At 42.7% G+C, this 12,900-nt stretch overlaps 1 protein-coding gene across 1 annotated transcript in view; it reads left to right on the top strand.

The window, feature by feature from the left end:
* The first annotated feature begins 561 nt into the window (after positions 1 to 561).
* LOC119962826 (vasculin-like) overlaps positions 562 to 12,900 on the top strand; it is a 115,606-nt gene continuing 103,267 nt past the window's right edge. The window contains exons 1-3 of the mRNA XM_038790957.1: positions 562 to 1,172; positions 4,055 to 4,226; positions 4,427 to 4,545. Coding sequence (XP_038646885.1) covers positions 4,483 to 4,545 — 63 coding nt within the window. The 5' untranslated portion in view covers positions 562 to 1,172; positions 4,055 to 4,226; positions 4,427 to 4,482. The remainder of the gene's footprint in view (positions 1,173 to 4,054; positions 4,227 to 4,426; positions 4,546 to 12,900) is intronic.

The raw sequence follows: 12,900 nt of genomic DNA on the forward strand, positions 1-12,900 counted from the left end.
TGGTGAGTCAGGCACTGGTTTGTGCCGCATGTTGGGTTCATGACTGACTCTGTGTCCCCATGTTGAGTGGGTCATTGACTTTGTGTCCCCCTGTTGGCTGGGTCATTGACTTTGTGCCCCAATGTTGGGGGGAATCACTGACTCTGAGTCTCTTTGTTGGGTGGTTCCCTGATACAGTTCCCCTTGTTGAGTGGGTCATTGACTCCATGCCCCATTTTGGCTGGGTCATTGACTCTGTGCCCCGATGTTGGGGAGTCACTGACTCTGTGCTCCCATGTTGAGCGGGTCGGTCACTCTTCCTCCCGCTCCGAGTGATTCGACCTTTCAGTCCCAACCACCAGCCTTGCTGGCGTTGCGGGACGGGGCGAGGCCGCTCGCGCAGGCGAGGAGGCAAGCGGTCGATCGTTTGGGGGCGGAGGGGAGGCAGCCGCTGCTCTCGCGAGAGCTGAGGTCGGGCCTTGAACAGTCGTTTTCCATTGGCTGACCCCTGAAAGAACGTCACTCGCCGAAAGGTCAAGCTGCAAATCACCTTTAATATTCTCCAGCTAATATGTTACAATGGAGAGAGAGAGAAGGGTGAGGTGGTTCGGATGCTGATTGGAGAAGCAGTAGTCAGCTCGCCCAGCCCCATGTCCTCTCCAAGAAGATAGCAATTTGCAGTCTGTTTTTCTCTCTGAATTTTATTTTCCTCCTGACGTCATTAAAGCGACCAGGGCGTGTACGTCATCAGAAGTTGCCCGAGGTCGCCCAACTTTACAGATTGTGGAGGCACTGGAGAGTTTGAAGATTTAATTTTGAATCGGGAACCGAGCCGTCTTCCCTGCTGGACTCTTGATGCGTCTTTATGTCCCGGCCATGAAGCCCGACCCTACCCGTGTTTGCAGCTTCTTCTCGCTTTCGGATCGGCAGATTTCCTGAACCATTTCATTCATTCCGCTTTCCCAAATATTTACAAACGTGGACAATTTCCGAGGCCTAATTATCGCAATTTGTAAACAAGAATAAAAAGAAACGGTCACACCTTGTTGTTAGTCCCTCACTTTCTGCTACCGAGTTCTTGTCGGAACTTCCTTGTATCCAATCTGACGATTAGTGAGTCTGCCATTAATTACACCCGGAGTATTGGTTCATGTAACTCTCCTTCACTGTTATGCCGCGGGATATCTGCAACAGTAAGTATATACTTCATTTTTAAATAAATCTTATAAACCGAGCTTCTCCTATCGGCCCCAGTGGTGCGAACGTCATTGGATAACCTGATTGGTTCAATGGACAAAAAGCTACTTCTGAAATTAACCATATGATTTGTTCAGCTTTCACGGGATTTGTGGCCTAAGACCATTTAGCAAAGTATTATTTACGACATTAATTTAAACTTTTAACCTGTTCAGGAAAGTGTTTCTGTATTCAGTTGCGTGCATTTGTAAAACACTACATTCCAGTTGTTGCTGTAAAGTGAATAAGAGGCTAGGGCTGCAGCTAAAGTAAAACCATCGTTTTGGTTAAGAGGACGGCTAATTGGGAATTCCAGAGCTGTGAAGCTTGTCAACGTTTGTAAATTCAAATCTGGCAGGTGAATTGAATTCAACCAATGTCCTTCAAATCTTCCTTTTGAAGTTTTTGCCACTTGTCTTTTGACTTGCTGTCAATTTTTGCTTGATTTTGTTTCTGTGAAGTGTGATATTTATTGAATTGAAGGTGCAATATAAATACAAATTGTTGCATTACCAGAAGAGATTCTTTAAGTTGATTCTTTATTTGAAAGTGGAGTGTAATTGTGAGACTTAATTTCTGAACTGAATGTGTGATGTTTCTGATATGTTGCAATCATAGAATCCCTCCAGTGCAGCAGGAGGCCATTCAGCCCATCAAGCCTGCATCGACCCTCTGAAAGAGCACCCTACCTTGCCCCACTCCCAATCCCCAAAATCCCAGCTAACTGTAGGGCACTAAGGGGCAATTTAGCATGGAAATCCATGTTACCAATCTTTATTGTTGTTTAAACTTTGTTAGAGGGGGAAGTAAAACAACTAGCACACGGTTCTTTTTCTGGTTGTGTTGGTAGGGTGAAGAGAATCAAAATTATGGTGCAAGTTAAAAATGCTCTGCAGTTTGAAAGGAATGATGTGACATTGTAAATTAATGTACTAATCTCTTGTCTTTGGAATCTAAGGCTGAAAAATATTTTCAAAGTTTGTTAGATGTCATCATCCCCCTTGATTTAGGCAATCAGTTCAGTTTCAGCTAAACTTACAGTCTCAGCTAGTGGCTGCAGTGATGGCTAGTGTAAGAAATAGAAAATTCACACCAGTTCATTTGGTGCTACTTTTCTGAACTAATTGTGAAGAGGCCTTTGTTGGAAAGGCATACAGGGTGTTTTAATCTGGCTGTGCATAATGTTTGAATGCCGGATGCTGACACCTGCTGCCAACATTGGGAAAAATGTTTTGTGTTCTCAGTATTGACATTCCTCACCTTGATGAGCGCAAATATTCACATACAACCTATGTGAGCAGAAAGAACATTCGTAGTATTGGTCTCTTCTATTTATAAGTGGCTCCATTTTTCAAGTGGGCGCCTGGTGTCAGGTAGTGGTAGTGAATGGGCAAAGTTTATTTATTTTGTAATACATTTAGTTAATTATGTTTATTTGATTTAGCTGACTTTTTTAGTGGTGACAGCTCACATTTAGTTTCTGACGAGTGGGGAAGAAGTGAGTTTAGAAATGAATTTGAGTTACAACTGGTAATTGCCAGCATATCACCCCAGCACGGTTGGATTCCTGTAACAGCCACCCCGAACAGGCGCTGGAAAGTGGCGACTAGGGGCTTTTCACAGTAACTTAATTTGAAGCCTACTTGTGACAGTAAGCGGTTTTCATTTCATTTCATTTTTCTGTATTATGTATGTACATTTTAGTATAGAAATAAAGTTATTTTCCATGAATGCATTCATATTAGATAATTCATATTTATCTATTATCTAGTTTGAGCAGCTATGTAGAAACTATAGCCATGGCAAAATTTAGTGGGTCTTGATTCAGTTTTGGTCAATCATATTGTACAATTCTCATTTTAGATTTTGTAATTAAGGAAAGCAATTGTGTTTAATGTCCACTAAGTCCAATCATATTTGTTTGCCTGATGTTTTGATTGTGCTGTTCTGAAGGGTTGTCTGGTTTCAGTAGCAGTAGTGTAATAGAACATCTCCCTCTAAATGTGAAGAATGGATTTAAGAGTGCTGATATTTCAAGGTTAATTTAATTCCCTTTCACTAATTTGTTTCTTTGTTTAATTGGTGTTCACTATTATTTAAATACAGTTGTGCTTTTTTTTAGCATTGATTTCAATTTAAGCACTGGTATATTTTCAGTAAGAACTGCTTAGCAGAAACCTTGAGCTCGAGAATTAATATACTATGCAATCTAGAGTTAAAGGTGTTACATGATTTAACTAGGTAAATGTTTTCACTGCCAAATATTGATTACTGCAATAGGTTTTTGTGCTTTGTTGTGATCATGCAGCTTTCGCCTACTACTTGCCTGGAAATAAATGTAGTAACTATGCCACTATTGATAGTCATTTTAGTATGAAATCTTTATTTTTCATTGATATTATCCCTCGCTATTTATATTCCTAGGTGCAAACTAACATTTTTGGTTATTATGAAGGGTTTCTGATATTTCTTCCCCTTTTTCAAACTAGCTGTTCTGGGCTTAAGTGGATGCAATATTTGTGCACATTTTGAAACCAGAGAGAAAGCAATACGTTTGTGTGGGCCAGGGCTGCATATTGGTGGTATGATATTTGAAAATGCTCATGCTCTGTATATGATCATTATTGTTGCTAGACTGGGTAATTTGCTATCTGCTACTCATTGTATTTCCGAAGGCACACAGCAGTCATTTTACTGCAAAAAGGCCCTTTGTGTAAAGTCCCAACTAGCAATCAGATTTTCTTTGTAGAGTGCGTTTTTTTCCTAAATAGATGATGCAAGTATCTCAGTGGTTTCCAGAAAAATGTCTGATTTTTTTTTTTAATATGCATTTTTACAGTTTTCAAACCTTTCGTCAATTTCATACAGCAGTAAATGCTGGTGTGCTTAAAACTGGAAAAATGGACCTTTGAATGACCCTTACGTTGAGCTGCGATGAAAAGAAGCAGAGTCGTGTGGTGCTGTTGCTGGGAAGTTCACACTGTGGATTTGCTCCCTTTTTTTGGAGAAAGGTACATTGATAGATCCTGAATTGCTATCAGACAATATTGCATTGGTCTGTTTGTATCTGTTTATGAATAATTATAGGTAAAATAAGCAACAATTATAAATTAAAAATAAATAGTTGAAGGAAAGGCTCTTGTAAGTTCTTTATGTTGTATTGGGAAATAAAGAACTGAACTAGAGTTAATTTATATTTTCATTTTTACAGGGATCTGCCATGAGGTGCTGATACCTTATTTTAAAACTCTGAGACATAGGACCTAAATGGCGCAGCATGACTTTGCTCCAGCCTGGCTTAATTTTCCAACTCCACCTTCATCAACCAAGGTATTGTGAAACCAGTGTTATTTTTGCACTTTAGAATGTTGAATTCCTCGATACCTTTTTTCCCCTTGTTGTTTTTGGTGCACATGGTGTGTTTTGTTTGACCAGAGGTTTGTGTACAAGATGAATCTTACACTGTGACACGCTATATTGTAATTTATAAGGATTTGCTTTTTTAGTTTGTGGTATGTGAATTTTTAATTGATTCGATTGGGTTATTTTGACCCGTTGTCAGATTTATCAAGCATCTATTTAAGAAGATGTTGGGTTGTTTCCTAAGCTCATGAATTCTTGGGGACTTTCCTGCTTTGCATTTGTGTGACACTGGATAATTTCCCAACATAAATTGGAATGTGTTAATTTACACTGGTACAAATAGAACATAGATTTTTAAAGCTCAAATGGAAGCCAATTGGCCTCTTGTGCCCTTCCTTTGCGAGAGAATTAAACTCTAATCCCATTTGGTTGTATTCTTTCCCCACATCCCTATGTTTTCCCTCGCTTTACATAGAATTTTCCCTTAAAAGCTGCAATAGCCTGTGCTTCAACCACTCCCAGTTGCAAAACATTCAATGATCCAATAATAAGCCATAGATTCTAGAACCCTTTTAATGGTTTGGGCGGTCGAAAATGCAACCCCACTGTTTGAGTAAGGAGAGAGAGAAAAAACACTGGGAATTCTCGACCAGTTAGCCGAATATCAGTAGTAGGGAAAATGCTAGAATATGCTGTAGGAATGTGATGACAGGGTATGTATAAAATCATGTTAATTGGGGAAAGTCAACATGGATTTATGGAAGGAAAATATTATTAAATAAATCAATTAGTTTTCTCAGGATGTAACTTGTAGGATGGATAAAGGGGAGCGAGTGGGTGTAGTATACTTGCATTTTCAAAAAGCATTTAATAATGTGCTGTGCAAGAGGTTACTGCACAAAATTAGAGTCCATGGATCTGGGAGGAATATATTAGCCTGGATTGGTTAACAGTGTGGGAATAAATGGTTCTATTGCGATCTGTATTTAGATGATGGGACCAAGTGTAATGTATCAAGTTTACTGAAAATATATTAAAAAAATAAAGTACCCAATACTATTTTGGGTTGTGGGGGTAGACCTACACAGACATGGGGCAAATGTGCAAACTCCACACGGACAGTGACCCAGGGCTGGGATTGAACCTGAATTGTGCCGCCTATTGACTATATAAAGTTATGTGGCCAGGTAAACTGAGGAGACTGCTAAGAATGAGAGATAGGAGCAGCACAGCTCTTTGAGCCTGCTTTGCCATTCAGTATGATCATAGCTGATCCCCGAGCTTGAATCAATCTTTCCCCGTATCTCTGCATACTATTAGTATCCAAAAATCTATTTATCTCTTGTCTTGAATGTGTTCAATAGCATACACAGTCCTTTGAGCTAGTGATTTTCAAGATCCACAGTCCTCTTGAATGATGAAATGTCTCTGCATTTTGGCTCAAACCCTTGGTTTCAGACTTCCCAACCAGGGAACTATCCTTCTGCACCTGCCAGTTCCTTTCACATTTATATGTTTCAATAAGATCAGCTCGGATTCTTCTAACTTCCAGGAAATGTAGTCCCAGTCTGCTCGGTCTCTTTTCATAGGATAATACCCTCATTCCAGCAATCAGTCTGGTGAACCTTGTTGTACTCCTTCCGAGGCTAATATATTCTTAATTGGGTAAGGTGGCCAAAACTATAGGCTGTAATGTAACCGTGGCTGAGGCCCCATAGAATTGAAACAAAGCTTATTTACTTTAAACCTTTGTAATAAAGGCTAACGTACAATTTGCTTTCCATATGGCTTGTATATCGCATGTTTCTGAGATTCATGTACAGGGGCACCTAGGTCTTTTGAATATCAACATTTCCAAAATCAGTTTTTCTATTTTTCCTTCCAAAGGTGGATAACTTCACATTTCCCCACATGATATTTCATCTGCCATGTTCCTGCTAGCTTGCTCAACCTATCTATATCCTCTTTTCATAGCTTACTTTCGAACCGTCCGCAAACTTGGACGTATGACACTCTGTTCCCTCATTTGAATCATTGATATAGCTTGTAAATACCTGAGATCCAATAACTGATCTGACCCACAAGTTACAGCCTGCCAACCTATTAACTAGTCCTCCACTCGTGTTAATATAATCTCCCCAATCCCATGAGCCTGAAAAATTGTGTACTTGGATGGTACATTCTCAGGATAAATGAGATTCACTGGTTCTTCCTTGCCCCATCTGCTAATTACAGTCTTAAAAAATCTCCTTCATGTTTGTCAAACACAATTTCCCTTTCTTAAATTTGTGTTCATTCTGCCTAATCAAACCATGATTTTTTTCTGTAAGCTGTGTTACCAAGTCCTTTATAGTAGTAGCATTCCAGCATTGTCTCTGCTTTTGATGTCCAGTGAACTGCCCTGTGGTGTGCTTTCCTCCTCTCTCTTTCTCCTCCTCCTCCTCCCTCCCCCCCCCCCCCCAAAAACCACCCTTTCTTGAACAGTGGGGTTATGTTTTCCAATTGCATACGCAGACTGAATGCTCCAGTTGAAGATCTACTGTTTAGAGCATCAGGTTGCAGGCCATTGGGATCAGTGCATTTGTCAACTTGGAAGTGGTATTAATTTTCCCGGTGCAGTCAATACCCATGAACTTCCCATTTCCTCAACTGTTGATTAGTCACTATATCCAAATGTTTCTTGTGTCTATTTAAAAAAAAAACACATTAATTTATCGGATGTGGGCTTCGCAGGCTCGGCCAGCATTTATTGCCTTTCCCTTGATAAGGTAGTGGTGAGCTGCCTTCTTGAACTGCTACAGTCCATGTCGTGTGGGTACACCCATAATGCTGTTAGGGAGGGTGTTCCAGGATTTTGACCAAGCGGCAGTGAAGGAACGGTGATGTATTTCCATGTCCAGGTGACTTGGAGAGAAATCTACAGGTGGTGGTGTTCCCATGTATCTGCTGCCCTTGTCTTTCTAAATGGCAGTGGTCACGGGTTTGGAAGGTGCTGTCTAAGGAACCTTGGTAAGTTCCTACAGTGCATCTTGTAGACAATCTGTACTGCTGCCACTGTGGTAGAGGGAGTGAATGTTTGTGGAATCCGTGCCATTAGGCTTGTGAATCTGGGATTCCCTGCCCAGTGAAGCAGTTGAGGCTGAGTCCACAAGAGATCAGCCAGGACCTCATTGAATGGCGGAGCACGCTCGAAGGGCCAGATGGCCTACTCCTGCTCCTAGTTCTTATGTTCTTATGAAGTCCTGGGTCTCTGGATTACTGGACCAGCGACAATGCCACTGTGCCACCACTTCCCCAATTCAGTTGGTGGAGGGAATGATGATGGATTTTGAGGTGGTATGTGCTGCCATTGTCTTTGGTGGGGTGGGTGCAGGCACTGAAAATGATGGTGCTGTCCAAATGTTTGTTTGTCGCTCAGAACCTTCTGATTTTTGTCCCCAAGAACTTTTTTTTTTAGGAAGGTGGATGGGTTGCTTTTGAGGTTTGTGTGGGTGGGGAGGGCTCCCTGGGTGAGGAGGATGTTCTTGGAGAGGGATCGACAGGGGCGGAGGGGTTAGCATTGCTGTGCTTGTTGAATTACTACTAGGCAGCAAATATTGCAATGGCTCGGAAATGGGCAGTGACGGAGCAGTCAGTTTGGGGTGGATGGAAGCTGCCTCGTGTAAGCACTGTTGTTGGTACCCCTTCGGTTCCATTCTTGCCGATTCAGTACTCCATTAGTCCGGTGGTGGTATCAGCACTGGGGGTTTGGAACCAGTGTCGACAGCATTTTGGATTGGAAGGCATGCTGCTGTGGGTGTTGATTTGTGACAGTCGTGGGTTTACGCCGGTGGGGTTAGACGTGAGGTTCGGGGTGTGCCGGCAGGCAGGGATAGAGTACTTCAGGAATTTGTTCCTGGGCGAAAGGTTTGCAGACCTAGATGAGCTCGAGCAGGCGTATCCGTTACCAAAGGGGAATAAGTTCAGGTATCTGCAAGTTAGGAACTTTATTCGGAAGGCGGTACCATCCTTTCCAGCAAGATGATTGGGGTCTGTTGTTGAGGAGGGTGGAATGCAGGTGGATTTTGCTACCTGTTGCCTTGGTTGGCTTTTGTATTTCTGTGATTATGTATATATTTAAAATGCCTTCAATGAAATGTACTTTTTAAAAAAAAAAAATTGTCCACCACCATTCACAGCTGTATGTGGCAGGACTGCTAAGCTTGGATCTGCAACTCAGAGTGGGTATGGATGGAGGAAGCCTCCTGCAAGGGAACGACCCTCCGGGCCCTGGCTACAGCAGCACTCCCAGCCCTCGAGATAAAGTAAACATCAAGCCCAGTGGTAGCGGCCCGCTGAAAATGTGACCCAACTGAGACAGCACTTTGGGTTAACTAAGATATCCCCCATGGCTCCCATCTGCGGCAATCAAAAATTCCCCCAAGCCATGCTAGACACTACCTTTAGGAAATGGAGATGGGATGGGGGCACACTGGCAGTTAGCGACTTCCACGTATGGCACAGACTAACGACACTGAATGAACTGACAGAGGAGTGGGAACTGCCGACAGGACAGGAAATGAGACACCTGCAAATAAAGCACTTCCTCTGCAAAGAGACAGTGGGGTACCCCGGGGCCCAGAAACCACACTATTAGAGGACCTGAGAAGCGCAAACAGTAAAGAAGAGGGACTATGTGGGAAAGTGTATGGACAGCTGCTGGATAGAGTCTGAACACTGGACGAGACCAGCTGGAATTGGGAGGACGAACTGGGGACAGAAGTGGGGTGGGGTCTCTGGAGTGAGGCACTGAGTAGGGCCAACTCCAACTTCTCCTGTGCAAGGCTCAGCCTCATGTAGCTCAAAATGGTGCAGAGAGCACACCTGACCAGAACAGGAAAGAGCAGGTTCTTCCCCGAGGTGGAGGACAATTGCAAACGTGCTGGGTTCTGGACAACCAAGGCAATGTCCAAGTTGTGGGAGTGAGGTTGAAATCTTTGGGGTATCGGAGCAGCCACAGCTACACATGGGGAAGTCCAACTCCTTGCTTTCGCTTCCCTAATCGCACGCCTGAGAACCCTGCTCAGCTGGGGATCGGCAGCACTGCCCAAAGCTGCAGACTGTCTCGCTGACCTTTCAGAATGTCTCCACCTGGAGAAGATTAAGTATGCCATCCGAGGGTCAGAGGAAGGGTAAAAATGGCCGAAGTTAACGGGGGAAGAATAGAGATGGGAAGGAAGGAGAGAGAAATGTGGGGGGGGGGGGGGAGAAAGCAGGGAGGGGAGGGGGGTGCAGAAGGGTCGGGTAGGGGGGGGGGGGGGGAAACCGGGACCACAAGCTGAGCCAGAGGGTGGCAAAATGTAAATAGAGTAAATTAAGGGAAGGACAAAACACCTTTCTGTACAATATAGTAATTAAACGTGGCTAAGAATGTATATAAACTTAGAAATTTTGAAAATACCAATAAAAAGATTTTAAAAAAAGCTTTGATCTGATCAGTTGGTTGTGGAATCGCTTGGGTCTGACTATCGTTTGCTGCGTATTCTGTTTGGCATGCAAGTAGTCCTGTGCTGTAGCTTCAGCAGGCTGCCACCTTATATTTAGGTATCCCTGGAGTTGTTTCTGGCATGCCCACCACTCTTCGTTGAACGCTGGTTTTGTGGCAATGGTGGATACGCTGGGCTGTGAGGTTACATTGAGGGCTTTCCCAAAGTGAAGACAGGACTTCATCTCCACAACGACTGTGTAGTGGTCACGTGTACAGATACTGTCATTGACAGATGCATCTGTGGAACGCAGGTTGGTCAGGACAAGGTCAAGTGTGTTTTTCGTTTTTATTGGTTCCCTCACCACCTGCTGCAGACCCAGTCTAGCAGCTACATCTTTTTGGGCTAGGTCAGTTTTGGTGCTATTGAGACAGACTTGGTGATGGACATTGATGTCCTTGATCCCGAGTTCACTCTGCACCCTTGCCACCCACAGTGCTTCGTCCAACTGGTGTTGAGCACTGAGGAGTGGGGGCAGCACGGTGGTGCAGTGGGTTAGCTCTGCTGCTTCACGGCGCTGAGGTCCCAGGTTTGATCCCGGCTCTGGGTCACTGTCCGTGTGGAGTTTGCACGTTTTCCCTGTGTTTGCGTGGGTTTCGCCCCCACAACCCAAAGATGTGCAGGCTAGGTGGATTGGCCACGCTAAATTGCTCCGTAATTGAAAAAAATTAATTTGATATTCTAAATTAAAAAAAAAAAACATGGAGTGCTGATTCATCAGCTGAAGGGAGGGGTTGGGGCAGTACAGCAGAGGGTTTCCTTGCTCATGTTTGCCATGGTGTCTGAAGTGGATGTTGAGGACTCCCAGGGCATCTTGCTCCCAACTGTATACCATGTGCCGTCCACCACCTTTGTGTGCTGCTGGGACAGGTCATAACCAGGCATGGTGGTGTTGAGACATTATCTGTAAGATATGATTCTGTGAGTATGTCAGGCTATTGCTTGACTAGTCTGCAGGATACCTTTCCAAATTTTGGCACAAGCCCCATTAAGTAAGGGGGACTTTGCAGGACAGATGGGACTGAGTGTGCAGTTGTTGTTTCCAGTGGCGGTTGGTGCATCTGGTTTCATTGCTTTGAGACTTTTTATTTGTTTGGTACAACTGAGTGGCGAGTGGTTGGTCAGTAGGTATTTAGGATCGAGCATATTGCTGTGGAAGTGGAGTCACATGTAGGCCAGACCAGGTAGCGACATGAAGTTTCCTTCCCTAAAAGGGCATTAGCGAACCAGATGGGTTTTTCCCAACAATCGACAATGGTTTCCTGGTCATCATTCATCTTTTAATTGTAGATTTTTATTGAGCTTAAATTCTGTGTTTGGGTCTCCTGAGTATTAGTCCAGTGACATTGCCATGTCACCACCATTCCCCGCAGCCCTGAGAAGACCGATGTGTAAAATGTTCATTTAATGTCTCTGCCATTTTGTTTTCTCACCATTATAATTTCTCCTGCCTCTGCCTGTAAAAACTCCATGTTCACTTTTCTTAATTCTTTTTTATGTACTTACAAAATAGATTGTAAAAGTTTTGACATCTCTTGCTAATAACTCTGGCATACCTTGTCCCCTCTCTTTCATATTCATTTCTTAGCGATCAACTTTTTGAAATTTTAAAGTTTCCCCCAAACCATAAGAATAATGAAACTTTGGGACTATAAACCCCTTTTTTAAATACTCATTGCATATATAATAGTATATACTGTATTTCAAAAGTCATTGGTCTGACCAATCCATGATGACATTTATGCTTCATTTGAACTGTCACTAAATTTCTGCCTCTAACTATATTGGCATAATCTGCTGTTCCCTTCTCTCTCAGAAGCTTGACTAACCTCCCCTTAACTGCATCTGTACAATTTGCTTCAACCACACCCTGTGGTAGTGAGTTCTGTTTTCTCACCACTCCAGGTGAAGAAGTTCCTTCTGAATACACAACTCTCGGATTTTTTTGGGTGACTATCATAGAGTGATGGCCTCTTGTATCCCTCTTGCCCACAAGTGAAAGCATTCTCTCTCTACTCCAACAAACTCTTTGGCAGAAATAATTTATATGATGAAAGAATTGGATTTATATAGTGCTTTTCACTACCACCCGATGTCTCAAAGTGCTTGAAGTACTCTGTAGTGTGGTAGTTATGTAGGAAATGCAGCAGCTAATTTGCACTCTACAACATGCAGAAATATGATCATGTCCAGAAAATCCTTTTGTTCTGTCATGTTGATTAAGGGGTCAATATTGGCCAGGACACCAGGAATAACTCCCATGTGCCTCTTCAAATCCCCCCCCCCCCCCCGCCACCATTAACTTTTGAAAATGAATATCGTTTATTACCATGAATAAAAATTGTGCATTAACAATGAGGTTGTTACCTGGCAAAAGGAGAATATTGTGATCAGATTATACATTCTCATTGTTGAGCACTTTTCAAGTTACACATTATCATGTATAATATGGCCCACTTGATGTCGTAATATGTTCCTGCAACAGTTAATAGACGATTTTATGTGCAATTTACACAATCATTATGACAGCAGGGGCTAGATTAAATTACATTGTTTACTGTTTGGTTTGCAGTTTTGACGTAATCATGTAGAACTACCGCATAATCAATGAGGAAGGTGAAATGCAATTTTGGGAAAGATGACAATGCAAATACATGGAAATCTATATGTATGGTAGATCAAGCTCACTCCCACTGCTCATTATATAGTTTCGTGAATAGCCAAATCAGTTTTAAAAAGAAAAAAAACTTGTACATGAGAAGTTAATTGTTTTCAAATCAACGTATGAAAAGGTTTC

This window comes from Scyliorhinus canicula, chromosome 3 (genome assembly GCF_902713615.1).
Source record: "Scyliorhinus canicula chromosome 3, sScyCan1.1, whole genome shotgun sequence".
NCBI lineage: Eukaryota > Metazoa > Chordata > Chondrichthyes > Carcharhiniformes > Scyliorhinidae > Scyliorhinus > Scyliorhinus canicula.